This window comes from Serinus canaria, chromosome 8 (assembly GCF_022539315.1).
Source record: "Serinus canaria isolate serCan28SL12 chromosome 8, serCan2020, whole genome shotgun sequence".
NCBI classification, from domain to species: Eukaryota; Metazoa; Chordata; class Aves; order Passeriformes; family Fringillidae; genus Serinus; species Serinus canaria.
The window spans coordinates 30,412,267-30,435,165 of NC_066322.1; the positions used below are offsets into that span (position 1 = coordinate 30,412,267).

General features: G+C 52.7%; 2 protein-coding genes across 4 annotated transcripts; one reads left to right on the top strand and one right to left on the bottom strand.

The window, feature by feature from the left end:
- The first annotated feature begins 1,929 nt into the window (after window positions 1–1,929).
- On the top strand, window positions 1,930–14,063 carry RGS5 (regulator of G protein signaling 5). The gene is made up of 5 exons (XM_009099569.4): window positions 1,930–2,097; window positions 7,006–7,116; window positions 9,371–9,432; window positions 9,559–9,725; window positions 10,244–14,063. Exons 1-5 carry the CDS (start codon window positions 2,054–2,056, stop codon window positions 10,403–10,405), a joined length of 546 nt encoding a protein of 181 aa, XP_009097817.1. The 5' UTR covers window positions 1,930–2,053; the 3' UTR covers window positions 10,406–14,063.
- Window positions 14,064–14,746: 683 nt separating this feature from the next.
- RGS4 (regulator of G protein signaling 4) lies at window positions 14,747–22,098 on the bottom strand. Of its 3 annotated transcripts, none has more exons than XM_018924672.3 (5): window positions 21,892–22,098; window positions 19,050–19,154; window positions 17,991–18,052; window positions 17,105–17,271; window positions 14,747–16,587 (listed from the first exon to the last, which is right to left on the bottom strand). In XM_018924672.3, the coding sequence occupies exons 2-5, from the start codon at window positions 19,142–19,144 to the stop codon at window positions 16,336–16,338; spliced, it is 576 nt and encodes a 191-aa protein (XP_018780217.1). In that variant the 5' UTR covers window positions 19,145–19,154; window positions 21,892–22,098; the 3' UTR covers window positions 14,747–16,335. The 3 variants fall into 3 exon arrangements, with proteins under 3 accessions (XP_018780217.1, XP_018780215.1, XP_030082149.1); XM_018924670.3 differs by lacking the exon at window positions 21,892–22,098 and adding an exon at window positions 21,577–21,806; XM_030226289.2 differs by lacking the exons at window positions 17,105–17,271; window positions 21,892–22,098 and adding an exon at window positions 21,577–21,816 and having other exon boundaries at window positions 16,517–16,587.
- Between the last annotated feature and the right edge of the window lie 801 nt (window positions 22,099–22,899).

The window sequence follows — 22,899 nt, forward strand, 5'->3', positions numbered from 1 at the left end:
CCTCCACATGGAGTTTCCTCACACACTTTGGACCTCGGTTGTCCAATTTGCTCTGTGGACTCCTTAAACCCCCACCCCAGAGCTTTGGAAGGGATTTTACACCACTGGTCGCTGAATTACAGCAGAGGGGATTTGATCACGTAGGACTGAAGGAGGTGAAGGAGACTAAAGTCCGTAGGGAAGAGACTCAGTCCCTCCAGGGGCTCTCACTGGGGAAAGCTCCAGGTTCTCTGAGCAGCAGGAGTCTGCAGAGATGGAGCCCGTCCTTTGCACACCTGGCGGGGCTCTTGGCTTTCTAAGGGCGCACAGCCCTGGCTGCAGCTGGGGGGAGAGCAGGGCAGGAAAGGGTGCTCAGGGGCTGCTGGGCAGCATTAACACAAACCACCCGGTCCCACAGACCCACGTTCTCCTGGGATTCCCACGCTGGCTTTATTGCAGGAGATCCGTGATGAAATGATAGCTGCCTTGTCAAGGGCTCAGCAGTGGGCGTTGCCCAGGAGGTGCCCCGGCCCCACTGCCCCTCCCAGCCCTGAGCTGTGAGAGCCGCCAGCCCCTCTTGCCCGGCCCATGCTGCCACTGCCTTCCCTCCGAGGCAGGGGCTGGCTGAGCAGCCGGCAAAGCCTCCTGCAAACAGCACCGCGCTTCAAAAGAGCTATTCAAAGCGGTCTCTGAGCTGGCATTCAGTGACATCCTGGTGGCATCCCTGCTAGCAAATGTGTGACCCTGATGAACTCTGGTTGCAAGGGCACTGGCACAGCCCAGCAAAGGAGCAGTTTGCAAGGCTATGTTCCTCCAGAGAGCAGGGGCTGCACCCCAGCTGCTGGGAGATGGGGCCACTGAGCCTTGTGCTACCCCTGTTGGGGTGAGGCACTTCCAGGCTCCTCCTGAGTCCTCTGGGAACAGGGCAGAATGAGAACAGCCTGGAAAAGTAAAGGACCTCCATCCTCTGTGGGTGCTGCTCTTCCCCACTCTGCGAGACACGAGGGAGGCTGGTGGGCACCTCCATGCCAGCAGAGGGAAGGGCAGCCATCACACCCTGGCTCTGACCCCTTGCCTGAGCGCATCTTGGGGGCTCTAATCAGCCCAAGCCATTATTATCTGAGCATCTCATCCTCTGAAACTGTCAGCTGTACTTTTTTCATTCAGTTTCCACTAAAACCAGTACAAAGCCAGCCCAAGCTCTCCAGGGAGGCACAGTTTCCAGCAGACATCTAGCTTTCACTTACTGTACTCAGATGCCTGAAGGCAGGCAGTGTGGTGCTGCATAATCCCACAACATCCCAAAATCCAGACAGAAGCCAGAGCCAGGCAGGCACATGTCTGTGCCATCTCTAACACAGCACAAGGGAAAGGGACCAAGAGCCGAGCTTAAATGTAATCCTGGGTTTCACCCAGGGAAATGGTGGTTGTTAGTGCACCTGGGTGTGGACAGCCAGGTTGGAAGCAATGTCCCTATTCCCAGCTCCCAGTGTTTAACAAAGCACAGAGAGGCACATTTTCATAGTCACCCAGAAGCCAAGGTCTGAAACAAAAGTCACTGATAGCCGCTACCACTGTTGAAGCGGTGGATATTTTGACATTTAGCCACAGCCTTGAGATCAACTGCAAGACTTCTCACTAGCACTTTTATTTTTCTGAAAGTTCAATCTTTCACTTGAAAAATCTCACTTGAATGAAGCATTTCTACCTGGCTCTTCTAAATACTGACCTGGAGCTGGATGCATCATTAAAATAAATGCTGTGGGCTTCCTGAAGCCCCCTAAACATCAGCTTGGCCCTTCCAATTTGATTACGTGATCTCACCCCAACAAATCCACATTTTTCTTCCCCCCCACCGTGTGAGCTTAGAGAGAAGAAAACAAAACCCAGAAGCCGGCGGGGCTGGGGCCAGCTGCAGCAGGCCGGCCGGCATTGGACACAGGGCTGGCAGGGGTCCAGCTGCGGCGCTATATAGGAGCAGGGGAGGCAGCCGGGCGGCAGACACTGCCTCTGCTGCCCGCTTTGGCCATCACTCACACTCTTCTCACGGCCGAGGGAACTACAGCGTGCCAAGATGTGCAAAGGATTAGCAGCGCTGCCCCACACGTGCCTGGAGAGGTGAGAGTGGCCGGGATGTGCGGGATGCCGCGGGCTGCCTCCCGCAGGGCTCTGCCGGGGCAGCACAGGGGCTCTTCTTGCAGCACATCGCCGTGATGGGCATCTCTCATGGGGACTGGCGTGATCCAGCTCTGACAAGGAGGGAAGGGAAGCTGGCTGGGGGTGGCTTAGTGGGTGCTGCGAGTGGCTGAGGTCCTTGGAGGGATGAGTTCTGATTCGGACCCAAGCTCCCCACTCTGCCCTGGGAGTCATTTTGCTGGGTGAGTCTGGGCTGCTCCAAACCCAGCCCTCCACCATTCTGGGCAGGAGTGCTTCATCTTCAGATCTTAATTTCCACAAAAGATGGGGAGGAGAGGAGGAAAAAATCAGGACAGAGGTTTTGCCTTTCTGAGGTGGAAACAGCCCTGTCTCCAAAGTGCCTCACAATCCTCTTTTAATTGCCTGCGTGCAACTCATGCATGGAATAGCCAGACCTGGCCCCTCTCACAAGGCTCAGCCCTGAACAGAGCACCAGCTCTGCCCCCCTTTGTGGCACCCATCCTCATCTTCATCCCTATCCACCCTGGTTCTTGCCCCAAAACCTACCCCTGATGGTGGCACAGGCTCCTCTCACCCTCTTGGGAGCTCAGACAGGCTCCAGCCCCTGGCATTTCCATGCTGTTTGGAGCCTGTCCTCTCCTCTGCTCCCAAGGGTTTTGAAGGAGTCCAGTGAGAAGCAGAGGGGCAAGCACCTGAGGTCTCACTGCAGCAGCAGGGCACTCAATGCTTCACCTAAGTGGGAAACTTAAAAATAGAGTCAATTGAATCCCTCAGTGAGGGTTCCCTCACACCTGCAGATGCCTTAGCACTGTTTTTTGGATGAGACGGACAGTAGGAAATTTGCTGCCCTGAGCAGAGCTCCAGGGAAGTTCCAGCTGAAATTGTGCCACTGAGGGCTGATGCTGCTTGCCCAAAAGGCAAATTCTCACCACAAGCACAAACAGGAGCACCGGCTTGTGATGGTTTTGTTGTTGGAAACTTGTCTTTCTGCTATGCTCCTGTATCCATGCTCTCCTTGCCTGCTCTCCTGCTCCTGTGCCATGGGCAGCCAAGAGCACTCTTCCATGTGGATGATCCACATGTTTCTGCTCTGCTATCTCCCTTGTTGCCACTCTTTTGACACTTCTTAACAGTAAATTCTCTTAATAAAGATTTTCTCCCACTCCTGCTATGCTGATGTTTTCATCTGCTATGCCCTCAAACCCTCACTCTTGAAGGCTGCATTCACACTTTGACACACGGGGTCGGGACTGCATTTTTCCCCTGTGGATCACGTTGCATTGCTCTACCAGGCTTTCCAGCAGCTTCACTGCTGTGTCACAGACCCTCCTGCGGCTCCTCCCAGCCCGTTCCCAAGCGATATCTGCTGCTCGGCACTGACCTCTTCCCAGCGCCGGCTGAACGGCACGCTCCGATCTGCCTTCCCCAGCACCATCCCTACAGGTGTGTGCTACCTTTCCCACACTGCCATCCATGGGCTGACCTTCCCCTGCAGCTGCCTGGGTCTGCAGAGCCCATCCAAGGTGCCCTGCCGACCCAAGGAGCTGCTCCCTCGGCTCTCCCCACAGCATGTGTTTTCTGGCCTCTAAAGAGAGAGATGATAGGTTGAAAGGAATCCCCTCCTATGGCCAGAAGAGCCTTGACTCCTCTCCAATAGACCATATTTGTCCATGTGTCCACCACGGGTCTGCCACAGCTGCCACTGACATGCCCATACAGCATCCTCTTGCAGCTTTATGGCTCCTCAAACCCCCTCGGGAGGCTTTTGCAGGTGAAGGGGCATTTCCCCTGGCACCTCCCTGCCCTCAGGCACAGCATCACCTTTAACTTTCAGCTATGGCTTTAAACTCCTTTGAGCTTCTATTTTTGTTTTGCTTTTAAAACTGGAGTCTCTCCTGGCCCTCCCCAGCAGCCCTTCGTGTCCTTGATATGTTTGACAGAGCCCATATTTTCTATTAATGCTTCTTTGGAAGCTATTTCTCAGACTTTTTCTTGGCTTGCTCCCATATGTTCTCACAGTTGACCTTCCACCATTTACAGTCCTCTTGCTTTTTCTCACTTGGCCAGTTTTTTTTTGTTTTTTTTTTTTTAAGATGCCTTTTCTGTTTATAGCTGCCTTTTCCCCCCTGCTGTTTAGCCTTCCCTGAAGCCTTGCTTGATAGCTTGTAATCCATCTGCTGGAGGACACCAGGATGGTGTCTTTAAATAGCCCTTCCCTCCCTCAGCCTCCAGGCTTTCAGCCTGCTCCTGTACTTCCTTGCTTCCTTTTAACAACCTTCCTTATCTCTGCTGTCTCTACAGATGTCATGAAGGTCCCACTGCCAGGGAATTGCTCTGGTGCAGGGGGGAGGGTCTTGCTGCTGTCCCCACACCTGGAGGGTTCCAGCGGACTGGGCAGCTGCTGAGGGTCCCTTGGCAATACCACGGGATGGAGCAGGATGGGACTGCTGAGGGCCTCAGTGCCTCTTGAGCCTGGCAGCTCTTGGCCATGAGTCACTGTCAGAGGATGGGAACCAGAGAGCAAGGTTTTGAGCCAGGTCTGAGCACTTGTTGTGTGAAGCCACAATCAATTGCATCCAGACCTTGTGTAGGTGTTGGCCTCATCTGCACCAGGGCATGGGGTCCCCAGGTGCTGCTCTGACAGAGGCAGAGTCCTGCTCCTGTCTTCCCAGCTCCTTGGGTCATCATGGGCTAAGTTTAACTTTCGACGCCCCTACTCCCAGCACAGCTTGTGTTGTCCCTCTGCCTGCTCAGGAACTCCTGGGAGCCACTGTCCTTGCTTCTGCGGTGGGCAGCCCCTGGCCCCTTGCTCTTCCCCCCTGCTCCTGACGGATGAACTGCCCATGATGGGACACATAGTCTAGCTGCTTGGAAGGGACTGTCCTTTCTGCACAGCACCTGGCACTGTCAGGGGTTTGAATGTGGCAACATCCTGACTCACCCCTCTTGAGCATTGGGAGAGGGACAAGGTGGCACCCAGCTTTTTTGCTCAGCCCCTCCTGAGAGATGCTCATTGAGCCCATGTGTCCCCTTCCTGCAGGAACCTGTGGCCACAAGCGCAGATGTCTGAGAAAGGAGAGTCAAGGGAGAGGCCAGCCCGTCCCCTCAGCTTTCCTGTGGCTCCCTCTGCACCTACCCACTGCTTTGGTGTTAAGGGGGCTTCCCACTTCACCTGCTCTCCATCCCTACAGCTGTGCCATCCCCATGGGTCAGGGGATGCCAGGTGGTCCCAGTATAGCAGCACTGGCCAGCAGGGTGCCAAGAGGCAGCTGAGGCTTGCTGGAGAGCTGGGCCCAAGACATCAAGAGCCAGCTCTGTCTCAGAGCACTTGTCTGCATTTTACGTATTTACTTACAGCAGGATGAAGGGCAGCATCCCTGTCCCAGATGCTCAGTGTGGGAGCATGGTGACCTCATCACCCTTTTCCTGAGGTCCTGAGCTTTCCAAGGTTCAGGTTTTCTCAGAAGCACTGGCAATGGAAAGTGTCCCTGAGGCTGCTGACGCTGTCCATGACAGCAGCTGCGTCTCTGGGTGTGCACTGCCCTGTGCTGCACACCCGCTGCGGGTGCTCCCCGCAGCCTCAGGTTTGGATGCTCTCTCTGCCTGGTTCTGCTGCCCACCTCCAGCAAGGCTGCTCAGAGGCAAGTTTCTGCAGCAGAAATGGGGGGCAGCTGGCAGGGAGCAGAGCAGAGCAGACACCCCTGTGCCAGGTCTCCAAATGTCACCCGTGGGGACTGGTGGGTGGAAACCAAAACACAAAGAGAGAGAGTTTTACAAGGAGGAAAAAAAATCAAAGGAATTGAAATGAAATAGCAGATATAGCAATGGAGTGATTATCTACAGAGGGCTTATGAAAATAAACAGCAGAGAGGAAAATTGCAGGGAGCCCCGCAGGGAGCTACAGTCCAGCTTTGCCAGCCATGCCGAAAGGTCAGCCCAGTCATCCTGTGAGGAGCAGTCCGTCCCCCTCCTGTGCCAGCAAGATAACCTGGAAACCACCAAATGTTGCTGTGCCAGGGAAAAGCCCTGCCCTGCAGAGATGGGAACTGGGAGTGGGGGGTGTCTGTTTTCACTCCTTTATTTCTTCAGCCTCACACAGCACACCTGAGTGTTCCCTGCAAAAGCTCAGCTTGCTCTTGCTGCCACCCCTGAGATGCAGTAGGGTGGGAGGGAGCCTCCTTAGCTGTTTTAGATGCTCAGGACCTAATTGCTACTTGTGTTGCATGAAAGGCAACGTTTTGGGAAACAGCTGGGCCTGCTGCCAAGCCCCAGGACCCCTTGTTTTCTCTGCATCCTCCTGATGCAGGTCTGGAGCATGGCCTTGGTGCAATGGGAAGTGGCAGTCAGCCTTTGGCAGTCCAGCTCCTACAACATTTTTTTCTTCTCTGCCCAGAGAAGGTAGCACCCTTCTCTGGAGCTCTGGAGGGTACCCATTTACAGCACCCTTCCCATTGCAGATATAAGGCTTACATATTACTGACAAACATGCTATATATCTGTGTAAGGGCTCTGAGTGCTGTCAGCAGCGTGGGACTGGTGGCACAGCCAGCTGCTCTCCAAGCTCATCTCTATAGAGACTGAGTGCTGCACATACGCCCCTAATTCAGCCCCAGAGCAGCCTGACAGCCCTGCTGATACAATTATCCAGGCCATAAATGGGGACAGAGCAGGAGATCAAGATCAAGATCAAGAGCTGCTGCTAATGCGCAGTGCCTGTTTAGAAATGCCGCAGACAGACTCAGCCTTTACAGCATTAGGGTCCATTTGTTCATCTGGAATTAATTACAGAGAGGGTGCAGGGCAGGGACTGTGACTGCCCCACTGCCCTGTTCCTCTGCCTGACCTGTCTCTGCTCCTCCCCTGCTGCAGAGCCAAGGAGATCAAGACGAAGCTGGGCACACTGCTCCAGAAGCCTGACTCAACCATTGACTTCATCATCCCCTACCCTGAGAAGCCGGAGAAGCCACCCAAGGCCCAGAAGTGAGTACTGCACTGGGCTGGGCTGTAGCAGTATGTGTGCCCAGCCACTGGGGTGGATACAAGCCCTTTTGGGATGCAGAGGAGCTGAGCCCTGCTGTGGGCTGGCACAGCAGGGTCTACATGGCTGGCAGCTTGTGGCATGCTCCTCGTGACCTGCCTGCTAGGTGCAGGTTCAGGAAGTTATGTCAGGGCAGCATGAGACACACTAGACAATACAGCTCTATGGAAACTAGATTTCCCATGGAAACTCAGTTTACTTTTGGTGAGATGTTATTCCATAAAGGTTTTCCCAGAGGCATATGACACTTGGACTTCTCTGAGTCACCTGCCTCAACCCAGAGGTGTCAGCCTTTGCAGCCATCCAGCTTTGGGGTGGCAGTATGTCCCTGACCTGAGTGCACAACATGGCATGAAGTCTGGCTCGGGGCAGCTTCATGGTGATGGGACCTCCTCACCCTATGGCCTTTGGCTTGACCATTGCTCCCCAGCACCAAGCTGGTGTATGATACTGGCTTATCAACATTATTTAAAGCACATGAAACATTAATTATTTTGCCTGCCAATCCAGGGTGCAGGGGGCAATACGCAGGGGGATGTTTACCAGCATGGTGCCTGCCTGACACAGCGCTGCCCCTGCCAAGGAGGGCTGGCAGAGCCCGGTGGATTTTGTGGTTCTCACTCCATCACTGCCATGCCCCAGATGCCTCTGTGACAGAGACACATTCATCTCCATTAGCCATCCCTGCAGAAAGCCAGAGAACATCTCCACTTCCCTCTCTCTGGAGGAGCTGTTTTCTCCTGCACTGCATCGCTGTGCAGCCCTGGCATCACTCACCTGTCAGCATCTCACTCGCAGTTAATATCATCCAGGGACATTCAGATAATGGGAAAGTGAATTTGGTGGTTTCCAGGAAATCTGGTTTGTGTTAGGTTGCTGCAGTGATGCTCCTCCTCACTGGGGTGAGAAGTCACCTGACAGGGACATGGGGGCAGGGATAGCTTTGATCCTTGACAGAAGTGCAAACACAGTTCAAGGTCCAGAAAGTGAAGGATAAGAACCCCCTGTCATGCTGCCTACTGATGATGGTTTGGTGACAAGTGAGGGCTGGTACCCACCCTGAGCAAGCCTGGCATTCCTGCCACTCTCCTCTCCCTGCTGTAGCCACCTGGGCAGCGTGACATGGCTGGGCATCAGCACCTGTACTTCCCCCAGACCCACCACTGAAGCTCCTGGGTGCCCAGGTCCAGAAGAGGCTGTCCTGCCCACTCTCCCTCTCTGCTCCCAGGGATGCTCTGCTCAGGCAAGGGGTTTCAACTCCCACGTGTGGCCCTTGCAGCAGCAAAACAAGAGAGTGCAGCACTGCCTTCAAGGAGTGATGGTGGAGAAGGTCCACAGCCAGCCCAGCACTCAATGCCAGGCAGGGGGGCTTCCCAAAACTGGCAGGGGTGCAGGGAAGGAGCTGGGAGCCTAGGGCAGCTTGGTCAAACTCCTCCTCCAACAACAACAACAGCAAAAGGGAAAAAAAAAAAACAAAACAAAGCAAAACAAAACAAAACAAAAAACCAAAACAAAAAAAAACCCCAAAACCAAACCAAAAAACCCAAACAAACAAACAAAAAGCCCCACAAAACCAGTAACAACAACAACAACAAAAAACCCCACAAACCCGTTCAATCTCACTGCAAACATCGCATTGAAAAATATATTAAAGAAAAAAATCAGAGGAAAAGCCGTGCAGAGGGAAAGCGCCGGAGGTTTCCAGAGGGAAGGGCGCCGAGGCCGGTGACCCGGCCCGCCGCAGGGCGTGGGAGCGGGGCGGGCGGGCAGTGAGAGCCCAGGGCTCTGACCGGGGCCGCAGTGACCAGCGCAGAGCATCTTTCCCCGCCCCAGCAGGAAAACAAAGGGATGCTTCCCAGCCGCCCGCAGAGCCCCTGCGCTGCTCCCCCGAGTGTGGGCGCTGGGGTGAGGAGGAGCACTGTGGCCGCAGAAGGGACTCTCTCTGCCCAAGCACGGGGGAATTCGCCTTCCCCGCCCCATCCTCACCCTCCCTGCACTTGTCTATCACCCTCCCTTGTGCTGTGATGCAGCAGCATCCCCATTCCATCCCCAGACCAGCGCCTCCACTCTGAGGAGTCTCTGCAACTTGTTACTCTGCAACTTGTTAGTCCGATCCTCCTCTTTTTTAAAGGAATTATTAAAAAACCTGGCTGCGGGCTAACCTTGGACCACCTGGGCTTTGTTTACTCTCCTCAGGCCCTCTCCGGAGGAGGCTCTGCAGTGGCGCGATTCCTTGGAGAAGCTCCTGCAAAACCCCTGTAAGTTCACATCCCCCTGCGGGGTCACCTTCCCTCTTTCCACATCCCCTGGGGTGCTCAGTGAGGGCTGGGCCCCCCTTGACTGCCAGTGCTGAAGCAAGGGCTCACCTCCCCCTTGCCCCCCAGATGGGCTCGCCAGCTTCCGCAGCTTCCTGCGCTCCGAGTTCAGTGAGGAGAACGCTGAGTTCTGGGTGGCCTGCGAGGACTACAAGAAAACCAAGTCCCCTCTGAAGATGGCAGAGAAGGCCAAAAAGATCTATGAGGAGTTCATCCAGACTGAGGCACCCAAAGAGGTCAGTGGCCATGGGTAAGGAGATTGTACTGGGAGGGATGAGGCTGCAGCCCTGTCAGCCTCCATCCCAAAGGACAGCGATGGCTGCAGGGCACCTCATGCTGTGGCTGAGGGGCTCAGAGGGCTGTATCCTTGTCAAGGGGCAGCCCCATCCCCATGTGCTGCACTCCCATCCTTCACAAAAAACCCTGGAGCCCCTATTTGCATGCTCAGCCTCTGCTGGGCTGTCTCCAGCCATGGGCACCCCTAACACATGCCTGTCCCCCCTCTCCCCATGGAGGCGTGACATCAGTCATAAGGGATGACAATGTACAGTAATCTTCCTCCCCAAGTTAGCTTTGCAGCAGGACAGAGCTCATCCTGACAACTTTGCCACCAATAATTCTACCAGAGACATGAATCTGCTTCAGTCCCTCCCCTCACCCTTTGCGAGATTGTTGGTGGGACAGAGCGGCAAGGGGAAACCATCACTCAGCCCTCCAAAGGCAGGCTCCCATCCCTCTTACACTCTCATGACAGGTGAACATCGACCACTTCACCAAGGCTGTGACCATGAAGAACCTGGTGGAGCCATCACCAAGCAGTTTTGACATGGCCCAGAAGAGGATCTTTGCCCTGATGGAAAAAGACTCCCTGCCTAGATTTGTGCGGTCGGAGTTTTATCATGAGTTAATCAAGTAGCAATGCAGCAGGGCTGTGCAAGGCATCCCTGCTGCTTCTGTCTAAACACCTGCCCCCTCTCCTGCAGCTGCTTTGCTTTCTCAATGCCACCTAGAGCACCCGAGGTGTTGCTAAGCTCCTTCTCCCATGCTTTGGACTGTCTGATGTCTTGTTGTTTCCTCTCTTACTATCTCTTTCCTCTCCCACAAAAGACCAATTTGCAGAAACTCCCTGGAGTTGGGACCCAGAAGGGTGAGTGAGCAGCCCCAGCTCTGCAGTGACCAGGAGCCATGTGGCCAACTGACACATCCCTGGTGCTGTGGAGCTTGGCATTAACTGGAGGCTCTGAGGTGCTGACTTTGCCTTCTTAGGGCTCCTTAAAATAGGAAAATTTTTCTCACAATTTTTCTTCTGGCCAGTTTGGCCCAGGCTCGCTTCCTTCTCCCACCTTCCCCGGGTGCTGCTGAGACTGCACAGGTACTCTGCAGGTGCTCCCCTCCCTGGCCAAGGTGACATGAGACACATCCACTGCCCAACTGGCATCACCTTCCTTCTGAAAGCAGCCAAGCAGCAGGCACAGTGACAGCCAGCCAGGGACAGGGACGGGGGCACGGCAGGGACACCAGTGACACTGACACGTACAGCAAGGATGGCACTGTGACAAGGAGGGCAGGGACCGCTGTACGGCAGAAGCAGATGCCTGACTGGCACCAGGGGTGAGCAGGGTGAGCCTGTCAGAGTCAGCCTGTTTGCTTCCCTTGAAAAACAAAACCAAGAGGATAAAATGAGACCTGTTAGGCCAAAATGCTGGGACTGCTTAGCAACCCAGAGCCCCTGCTCACTCCAGCCTTTGCATGGCGCCCTGAGCTGCCAAGGCACATCCTGTGCCACATCCCAGGGCACAGCCCTTGTGATGTGCTGGGATGCAGCTCCGAGGGCTGCCACGGGGCTCTCTTGTTTCAGTTGCTTCTCTCTGCAGTAGGCACGCCAAAGCAATGCTGTACAAACCCAGCATCTAGCACGGGAGGAAGACATGCTGGGGGAAAAGAATGCTGAAATTCCAGTTGTTCAGATCCAATTTGAAAAGTCCAAACCAAACACGAACCCATCATTGGAAACATGAAAATTAACCCCCTGGCTTCTAGAACAGAGTGTAGACCCTGCTGAGTTTGTGTAGCCTTCATCTCTCTCTCCTGTCTCCTCCTATCTGCCCAGGCCATGTGCTTCTATAGGCTGTCTCTAAAAAGGACTAGCTGCTTTCTAATGATTCAAAGCCAGCCCTCTGCTAATAATCGCACCTGAGGATAGGGCAAGGGCATACATGAAAAGCAGCCCACAGGGTCTCATTTCAGCCTTGAGGGAAATGTGATAAACCCCTGCTCCACAGGGCCTGGAGGGTTCATCCCTGTGTTGGTTTCCTGGTGCATCATCCATGGGTCATGGCTTGCAAAGAGCTGCTTCAGCCAGCAACCAGACAGGTGCCAGCAAAACACCTGTGGCCCTGCTGCCCCCAGGCATCCCGGGCTGCTCTGCCTCACTGCGTCATGGGACTCTATGCAAAATGCAGTAACATAAACAATGGATTTGCCAGTCTCTTCAAGACTTTCAAAATCTGATCAAAACCCTACCAGCCTCAAATATTTACACGTTGTCACTATGGCAATGAAGAAAAATACACCCCAAGCAGCAGGAAATGGACTGTGTTTTCCAGGCAGGAGTGGGGAGAGAGGGGAAGGATGGAGGCAGTCACAAATGTGACTTTTTTTAAGCTCTGGAGCAAAAGGCCTGGGAAAGTCGGTGGTGGAGCAGCAGGGTCGATGCTTACAGGCATTCCCCTGGGGTGAATGCAGAGGGTGGCTTGGGTGACCCTAAAGAGCCCAAGGGAGCCCATGAGCAGCAGGAGGGTCCTCTCAAAAGGGCACAGGACACCCCCCAGCAGTGTCCATTGTTCAGGTAGGCAACAAGGGGGAGGCAGAAGCAGGGCTAGATGTAGGATGGGGGCTTGGCCAGCCCCTCTGCTGCAGGGTGCTCCTTCCACCTCTGCCTGCATACGCTCCCTACACCCTTCCAAAGTCTCAATGAACCGGTGTCAATTCAAGTGGGTTCAGCATGTTCAAGCTCCTCATTTACAGCGTGACTCAGAAATGCAAAACTGAACAAGCTTCCCTGCAGGAAGACCTGGATCTTTCATTTTTGCTTAATCCTTTGGCAGCTATTTCCAGATTCCCTCACATGTTTCACAGTTAAATGCCATCACCACCACTGACATAATAAGGTCTGGATGCTGTTGGAGGCTCTTGCTATGCACCATCAAATCCTGGGACGTCACTGCTGCAGCAGTGACACATGGGGCAGGGAGAAGGCGTCTGGGTATGTAAGTGCTGAAAAGAAAGGCACAGGCTGGATTCAGGAGAAATGCCACAGCTCTGCTGGCAACCCCTCCCTGGCTCAGTTTCTGTTAAAATGTTGGAAGTCTGCTCTGGGGGCTGCCCATGATCTACTGGGTGACCAGAAAATGTGGCCACTGAAGCATTTTGGAGATCTAGGGAAGTTGTGTTTGTGTAGAAGGGCCATTTGGCTAATTACTCCAGCAGGCTTGCCCAGAAAGATGGTAACAGCTGTACCAGCCCCATGGCCCTGTTTTCCACCAGCCCAAGGGTATTTGCTAATGGGCTGATGCTAACCATCATATTTCAGGTAGGAGATACTTCATGTATTAATCACTCTAGCTCTTGTGAAATTTGTCATATATATCAGTATATAAACACAACATGTACATCTGTATTCCTGTATTCATATATACATGTACCCACACATATATACTTGTAACATGGGCATCTTGACCCCCTGAGAGTCAGAGAGCCAAAAAGCAGAGTTTCTGGATGTGGTGCTTGGGATCCATCACAGAGAGGAGTGTGTGTGGGTTTTGCATTGTTCCAGACCCTCTTGAGGGAAACCTTGGCCATCCAGCTGAGGGAACACAAGGGTGCATCCTTCAGGATCACCCTGCGCCCATATCCTATGTGTGCCATCCTGGCACCTGGGCTTGTGCAGGGGGCAGGTCTTGTGTCCCTCGAGGGACCCCTATCTCTGCCGTGGGGCAAGGCAACCCCACGCTGCAGCCAGGGGCATGGGGCACCAGGCACTGACTCCACACCACCCTGGCACCCACTCCCTGCCACAGGCACACGTGGAAAATGGCTCCCTGCAGCTGCATACCCCAGAGGGACACCAGAGGATGGTTTGATGTGTGTTTTATGGTGACTTCAGCAACCGGTAGTCCTGCAACTCATCAGTCACAGGGAGAACCACCCAGCTCTTGCCCTGAGTGCTGAGGCTGGGCACCACTAGGGCTGCCCAGACCCAGACTTGGGCACTGCCAAAGCCCAGTGGCTGGAAGTGTCCCCAAGCTCATCCAGGCTCCCCTCAGGCCTTGGTCACTCCCTGGAGGGCGCTGCATGCTCTAGCCAAGGGCTGAACCAAAGGCTGGAGGGAGCATCAGCTCCTCCCACCCGTGAGCTGCAGGTTTTCAGTCTGGAGCTCTCCATGGGATTTCCACTGGAGATACTCATGTGGGGAAGATGTGAGGTGCTGGTGTGCACCAAGGAGTTGCGTTAACCCATATTCATGTACCATTCAGTAATCCACACATAAACATGTATTTCTGCTACTGTCTCAATAGACTGTTCATTTTGTCTCTTTGTTCTGAAGGTGCACCACTTTCTTATCCACTACAGAGCACTCCCAAAACTTATGCCCAAAAGCCTGGCAAGACCAAAAGTCTCTGGGAGCTTCTGCTGCAACGATGCAGTGGTTTCTCAATGAACTGGAAAGGGAATCACCCCAGGGAGTTGATCCAGAAGAAACACCCCAAGGCCGGTGCAGCACAGGCACCCCTGGTCCTATGCTGCCTCAGGCTTTGGCTCCCAGGGTCACCTCAGGCTCCAGAAGCAGCAGCTGGGCTGTCCCAGGGGCTGAGGCTGAGCAAGAGCTAGCCCTGCTCTCTGCAGCCACAGGGCATGGCCCAGGGACAGGCTCAGCTTTGGGATAAAATGCGTTCTGTCTGCTCAGTGTTGCAAATCATCTGCACCAGAGCCTTGGTGAGGATGGCTAATCGCCATGCTGAGCTGATGGTCAGGCAAGGCATAGACCCATAAAAACCCCTTATCCCCCAGGCTCAGGGTGCTGAAGGTGTCTGAAGGATAAAATTGTTGTTGCTTCTTCTGCTGTTTCATCTTTCTGTGACTTAAAACAATCTCTGAGTGAAGCTACTTGTAACAAAAATTTCAAGAGCAACCTTGTCCAATGAATTGGACCTCCATGCATTTTCTTTTGTTTACATAATAGCATTTTAGAAGGGACTAACGCAAACATTTTTATTTAGACTGCATTCATCATTATTTAAATACTGATACAGTTTTTGCAATAGTTCCCAAGAGTTCCCAAGTACCAGGGGCAAATAAAACATAGCCACATGCTTGGCTAGGTTCAGCACTTTAGCAAGCCTCTCCATCTCTTAGCTGAGCATGCAGGGTGATAGGTGTCGGTACATTGAATAAATGCAAAATAAAGCACATGTTAAAAAAGAAGTTTCTCTATGGGCCTGGAGAGCCATAGCCTCCTCCTGCCATGCCAAAACCCCGGTGTGAGAGCTGCTGTCTGGACTGGGATGCAGAGTGTCGGGTACGCAGTGGCCAGAGTAGCAATACCTAATGAAGGAGAGACCAAGGCTGGGGGACAGTGAGACACCTCGTGCTGCAGCTCACAGCAGCAATCCTGCAGCTGCCTCCTGTGCTTCCCACTGTGGGTCAGTGCCAAAGCCCACAGCAAAGGCCGTGTCTCACCACAGCAATTAAAAAGTCAGCTGCCTTCTGGCAAAGCCCCGGAGCAGTAATGAGACAGACACCTTCCTCCTACCATCTTCAGGAAAAGTGAGCCATGCTATTACTGAAATACATAACACCTTAAAAAACTCCAGCATTTTCAAGTACTCCCAAGCAGGGCCTTTCCTCCTCAGATGTGGTGGTCCTATTCCCTCACAAACTGCTTGCTTCAAGCCAGGACAGGCCAACATGAAATGGGACTCCCAGAGTCAGGAATATAAACCTGTCTGGGAGAGAAGGAACATGTTTCTGTTCTGCTCTGCTGGACTATTCAACCTGGGAGTGTGAAGGTTGCATTTAACAACATAGGAAATAATGAACCTCCCCCAAAGTGACAGCTCTGCACATCCCTAGGGAAGATCCTTGGCCAGCATAAACAGGGTGCTACAGAGGGAGCAGCAGCCAGAGGGAAGAGCTTCCCGTGATGGTTGAGGGAGGCTGAGCTTCTCTGCAACTGTGGCTGTGATGATTGAGGGAGGCTGTCTGAAAAGTTTTGGTCTCCCTTCAAGAAAGAGTAGGAGCTCTTCCTGTGCCTGATGCTGCAATGCAGCACAGCCTGAGCTCTGAGCAAACACTCATGACAGCCTGGACATCTGGGAGTTATGAACATCTAAGAACCAGAGCCAGCCCTTTTCACCTAAACTTTGCAGATTAGAAAGAGGAGATCACTGTCCCCAGCACTTCCTTTGGCCTCCTCTCTGCCCTGCACCTCGCTGGGTGTCACACAGTGACCTTGCCAGTCTGGTCCCTCCGTGGGCAGAGCCAGGGCTGACTGGAGCTCCCCAGCACCCTGCTGGGCTCACAGGGCTCGGCAGAGCCCCAGCACACGCAGCGACTGCCCCAGCTCCTGCCAGACAGACCCCAGTGCTCCTACACTGACCCATCAGAGGAGGGTTTGCTACACACACTGAGCCTGGATTGAGTTACAAATGCTGGCTGCTGCATGACATGGGATACAACTGGAACATTAGACAGCTACTGGAGACAGCTCTGTTGCTTCATGCCAATGAATGCTTTTGCTGCCACATATTCTGCAAGAGCCCGGCCCGCCCCTGCCTTGCTGCAGGTTCAGGCGCACTGAGAGATGATGTTGGAGTTGCAGTCTAAACTGTGAGTGTGGTTTCTTTTGCAGTTTTCGGGCCCACAGCCAGCACCAGGTGGGCTGATCAAGTCCAGGTAGTAAGGGGACTTGAGGAAGCGACGGTAAGAATCCTTCTCCATGAGGGTGAATATTTTTCTCTGAGCCTCATCAAAGCAGGAAAGTGTAGGCTCCAGCATGTTGTGGCTCGTCTTCTCCCGTGTGCATGAATCCAAGTTCACCTGTCAAAGGGCCAAAGGGACAGTGTAAGTAGAACCTGTCCATGATGGGGTGTAGGAAAGGGAAAGCCAAGTGTCTCTCTGCCATGTGTGCTTGCTGAGCAGTTGTCCGAAATGGCTGTTTGACACCCTGCAGCCTCAGCAGAATCTGTGCAGCTGGATACCAATGCATCTCGGCTACCAGAAGAGCTGTCAGGGGAGACTGACACACATCCCTCTGGAATGCAGCTAGCCAGGAAACTCAAACTGCATGGGAGCAGCTGAAACATTGGGAATCATGATCCTCTTGGGCTTCCCCCATTTCAGTGTGCGCATGGAATGGCCACGTGGTTGTAACTAAACACACTCTCTCTCTAGCCAAATCTAATATAAAATCAATGAAAGACCCACCATGTCCTTGCTAACTAGCAGAGAAGCAGAAGCCTTCATCTCTTGTGAAACTATTGACCTCTGCTTGGCTGCGCTGCTGGTTCAGAATTTAGGGTGGTGCCTTCACCCAAGCAATGTTCAGTGCACATACCTCTTTTGTGGCCTGCACTGAGATGAACTCATCATAGATCTTCCTGGCCTTGGGGCTGAGCTTTGCTGGTGACTTGGTTTTCTTGTACTCCTCACAACTGACCCAGAACTCGATGTTTTCCTCACTGTACTCAGATTTGAGAAAGGCACGGAAAGCAGCCAGTCCTCCTACGGATTGTTCAGAGGAAAACCAGGTCAGGCAAGAGTGTTGGTCCCTGAACATTTGCACCCCTGAATCCCAGAAAACAGTGATTGTGGGTTCTCCTTCCCAGAGTTGAGTGAGGAGCTGCCCTGGGGCTGGCAGTGGGGAGGCTGGAATGCAGACAGGTCCCATGGGGATGTCACATGTGGGGCCCCAGCTGCCTGTTCCCCCTCTGTGACCTTCAGAGTCCCTGCCAGGGGAACACAAGCAACTCGTGTGTTCCCAGGAGGCCTTGAGGAGACAGCCAGCATGCTCCACAGAGTCTCAGACCATGGGAACAATGTGAAGGAAACCTCAAGGACATCAGTGTAGCCCACAGCTGATGGGAAGGCAAAGTCTCCCATGGGTTCAGCTGTAAATAATATCTCCACCTTTTGGTTCTTGTTTAACCCACCACTAACTGTGTGTCCCGGTCTTGCCCTCCTCTTGCACAAGGGTTAAACCAGTTGCTTTCACAAAACAGACAGCTCAGCAGTAGGCCAAACCCATACTCATGATGCATTGGGATTGACCCTTGCCTTAGATCTGAGCAAGAGGCCCCTTCCCCACCCCTCCTAGAGGTCTGTGTGGCCAAAGGAGCTCTTGTGTGCCCCTAAGAGACAATCGCATAATATCCTGTGTCCCTTCCCAGGACTGCTCAGAGCACACATGCTCTGCAGGCAGCATAAGAGCCCTCTTCACTTACTATCATGATGGATCAAATTTTCCAAAGACTCTGCCCATTTTCTGACTTCCTCTTGGCTAAGCCTAAGAAGAGACAAAGGGAGAAACACAGGGCTGAGTTAAAGAGAATACAGAAATGACAAATTTGGTTTGTTTCTAAACACCACTAGAAAAATCTTTTTCCCTGATTGTTGTAAGAGCATACACAAGAGATTAAGAATGAAATATCAGCTTGTTTTACAGATACCCCCAGGGATCCCAGATCTAACCTACAGAAATTTTGGTTTGCAATCCTCATCACCAGCCATGGGCTAGAAATGAATTTTCCTGGAAAAAAATTGCTGTGGAGTTCATATTTATTTGGTTCCTGGCTGTATCTCTTGCTGGAACACAGATCTGGAATCACTCTTACAGGTCATATCAGTGAACTCCAAAGGACTGGTTCCATTAACCTGTCAGGGGAACAGTAGCTATGCGGAAGAGAGCAATGTGGGAACTGGAAACACACAGGGAGCACATCCTGCATTCATTCCCTCTACCCTACTAGAACACCCTAGGGCTCATCTGTTCCAGTAGCAAACCTTGGCTTTTGGACCCCTCTTTGGAGAGAACACTGTCTCCTTGCAGACTGGGGAGAGCAGTGACACCCTGACACTGCTGGTTTGTGTGCCTACACCTCTGTGCAGCTGTGTGTGACCATTGCACAAATACAGCCCAAAGAGGCATGGGATGCTGATTCTGCAATGTGTCCAGTTGCACTGGGTCTGGAACGGCATCATTCCCCTGTGCAGGACACTGTACACACCCTCCCCTGTGCTCATTCATATTGAATCACAGAAGTGGTAGCAGAAGGGACCTCTAGTTCAGTATTCTTCATGGAAATTGAAGCCCTCAGGTGTTAATAGTCAGCTGACAGGACTATCAACACATGAGGGCTATTGCCATGCTAGATCCAAGCCCAGGTCTTCGTGAAGAACTGAGAAGCAGCAGCAGAAACACTAATGGAGTCAAGCTTGGTGAAGGAATAAACAACATGCTGCAGCCATTCTGGGATTAACTAGGTGACAGCACCTGCTCTTACCTCTGGCTTGAAGATAACTTCTCCTTCTTGCCCTGGGAAGAGCTGTAGTCACAGGAATCTGACTTCTGCAGCAAGAAGCCCAGACGGTGCTTCATGTCTTTGGCACTGAAAGAAAAAAATCAAGGAGGAGATGAAGACAATGCTTTGCCCCCCCTCTGCAGCCTCCTCACTGCACAGGCTCCTCCAGCATTACTCAGTGACACAAATGCAGATCACTGACAGGGACTCCAGTGCTGATTTTCCACTCATTGCATAATGCATATTTTTCATTCTAGACAAAGACAACAATGCCAAAGAAGTAATTTTTCATGTTCAACAGCATCTTCCTGAGAAGGTCATCAGCCTGGAAGCAGGTGGCAAAGGGGGAGAAGCTGCTGTTTTCCTACTGCTTACAGTACAAATATTGTGATAGAAAAGCATCAGCATACTGTGTGTGTCACCTCTCCTTGAGCTGATTTGCCCAGCTGCCAATGAGTGGCTCTTACACCCTCACTAAACCCTTCCTGCAGCCCCTGCCATTTCCCCACCTCATCAGCCAACCACAGGAACAGCAGGGCCACGCCAGGCCACCCCACCAAGCCCATGACACAGAGGGAAGGGAGGAAGTCAATGGCTTGGAGCAAGACTGTGGGGTGAGGTCAGGGGATGAGCCAAGAGCTCCACCACAACCAGCCCACACAGGCTGCAAGCTGCTCTCTCGCTCCACAGCAAGCTCCTCTGAAGATTCATCCTTAATTCTGTTCCACCTTCCAGCTCAGGACAATCCTTTCTCCACAGCAGCTTCTAGATATGCAGCTGATACTGGCCTTGGCACCTCTCTGGGTTTCCTTCCAGTTTAAGAATGGGGAGTAGGTAGACTATGCCTGCTTGCTCAGGGGCACAAGCCCTGGCCTGCCCCAAGGTGCAGCCATAGTGTAAAGCAGGAAATTCTTCTCCTTCTCTTCAGATCTGAGCCTGGAAAAGGGCAAGAGGCTGTGCCATAGGGCTGAGCTCCGGTAGCTCTTCAGCTCCCCAGCACTACTCTCTGCTCCAGTGCTCTGTCAGGGCTCCTGGCCATACCTGATCTCGCTGCTTGCCTCAGAAATGTTTCCTTTATGGCTCCAGCACTCAGGGAGAGCAAAGGGAGCTCACAGCTGCTTTAGAGTAGGGTGCCTGTGGCCAACATCAACACCCAGGCTCTGCCCAGGCACCCATGGGGACTCTGGGCTGCCAGGCTTGGGCTGCCTGGTGCTGTCATGCTCCTTGCCCAGGAGAAGGAGACTGTTCAGGTCTGCAGGAGGGTGGCAGCAGGAGGAAACGAGACACTGCTGCTTGCAGCCAGTCCCACAGCTTTCTGCAAGAGAGAGATTTTGCTGGGAATCCTGGACAGTGGTACAAGTTTAAAAGATGTGAACTATTTTTCCTTGCATTTTTCATTTTTTTTTTTATCCTCATCAAATGTCCTGCAAATTGGAAGTGTCAGCACTTTTTCCTCAGATTTTCAGCACCTGTTTTTAAATCCAACAATAAGCAGGAAGCTTTATCCTCAGATGGGAGCCAGCTGAGTCTCTCCTTGCATTTTCGCATGCCACTGCACATCTGCTGGGAGGTGGCCTCAGGAGTGCTGCTGCAGGCATGGATGGGCAGAAAGGCAGCACTGCACGAGCAGAGAGCCGCATGAGTTTGGATGGGCTGGATGAGAAGGGAGTATTGTGGCTCCCTCCTGGGCATCTCCAGGCTCCAGAGCACCTGAAAGGGAGTAACACCCCTCCAGGAGGGCTCATACCAGCCTAGAGACCCCTCATGCTGGGCTATGGGGCAGGCCATGCTGCCGAGGGGACATTTGGGGTTGTGCAGGCTCTGCTCTGCTGATCCCACACACCGGGGTGCAGCCAGGTCCTGCAGGGCTATGGTCCAGCCCATCCGGATTGGCACCACACGGCAGGGGTGTGATGAGCCCCACACCACCCCCACATGGCTGTGCATTGGGCCAGCCTAACCTGGCCCCTAACCATCGCCCAGGGAACTCGGGCTGATCCCACACCAGCTGGTGCCGCATCCACATCCAACGTGTCCGCATCCCTGCCTGCTGGCACACGGGTCTCTGGTGCTGCCAGGCTGCATTTCTGCATCTGAAATGTATTTCAGGGGATAATCCTTAATTTTTATCCTGTCTGCCTTGCTTCCCCCTCAAAAGAATCAAGACAATTTAGCAGAGAGGCGCCAAAGGAGAAAAGGGGTCCCAAGACTGCAGCAGAAGCAGCTGACAGGAATATCAAAATATTGCAATGCTAAAAGCTGCTGGTTTTGATGATGGGGATGATGGGAAGGAAGGCTTTAGAGTTCCCCCAGCTCCGTACAAAACCTTTCTGCAATTCTGCTTCTAGCTGAAAAAAAAACCACAAAAGCCTCTAAGCGGTCATTTGTATCTAATCTTGCAAAATAATCAGAGCCAAATCCGTCCTCCTGCCTCGGACACAAAGCGCAATGCATCAGCTTGTCTCCGGGCTAACAAGACCATTACCAGATGCTCAGAAATAAACAGTACCTTTTTAAGCAAGTGGCTGGCAGTGCAGCGAGTCCCTTGCACATCTTGCTCCCGAGGTCGGATCAGTATTCCAGGAAAAACAACAAGGCAGGAGCGGCAGAGGCTGCGCACGGTCCTGCGCCGACTGTGGGTTCAGTCCGGTGAGCGCGGCAGCTGCGCTGCCTTGGCTCGGTTTTATAGCCCAGCCCGGCAGCGCTGGGTGACCCAGTCAGGAGTCAGCACAGCAGCAGCACCCGTCCCCTTTTTGCCCACCCAAGAGGAAGAGGGTGACGTATAAAACCCAGACAAAGGGGTGAGAGAGATTGAAAACCTTACCAGAAACGAAGCTCGGTGTCTGGCTGCAGAGGTGGAATCTTTGAAAAGGGCTCAAAAAGCTTCGGAGACTTCCTCTGTTGCAGGAGGTTGGAATGGTGCAGATGAAAAGCAGATTTTCGCGGGGGTACACAGAGAGCAAAAAAAGTCAGAGAATCAGTTCTGAGACGTGAGATGAGCTTTGCTGGTTCCTCTGTTAATTTCCTTTCCTCTTCTATTTAAAGTAACCTGCAACAAGAAAGGGACAAGAATTTTAAACAGAAAATGTTACCATAATCCAAACGAATGTAGAAAATAGAGCTCTTAAGGAAAGAAGTATGTAAATTCACCAGGGAACTACCCAGGCAGATGAGACTTTCCTGTTTTATTCCAGAGTCATGTGAATATATATTTTTGGTGAGGCTGCAGCAAAAGCCCAGGGGGGTGCAAGGCACTATTGGAATATAAAATATGCATTTCTCAGCACATAAATTTGAGGACAGCTCGCATACATGCACGGAAAAAAGGAATTGAGGAAGTTGGCAGCACATCTGCCTTAGATATGGGTATCACTGCAACACCTTCTCCATTTGCATTTGCAAAATCAAAAGCCAGACCTGGACACTCTGGTATCACCAAGGCAAGATGGTTAATTAAAATAAAAGGCTTAACTGTGCCTGCCCAGAGAAGTCTTTGAAGCAGTTCTGAGGGTACTTTATGCTAAAGAATGAGCCCATGAAACACTTTGGGGGGGTGCCTGCACTGCGTTGGCTCTGCTGTAGTTCCAAGAACAGGATGACTTCAGCTACTTGTCCTCAGCCCTTGGATGGTGCAGAACGCATCTCTCTCCCTGCCTCTCTAGGGAGGGAGAGAATTGGCTGATATTTATCAAGTTGCAGCTCAGCACAGCCTGTACCATCTTTATCAAAGAGGGGAAGTCTTTGGGCAGATGGAGGTGCATATGGGCTGCTGCATTTTAAGTCCTGCTCCCACTGTGAAATAAAGGAGCTTCTGATTAGTAGCAGGCTGCCT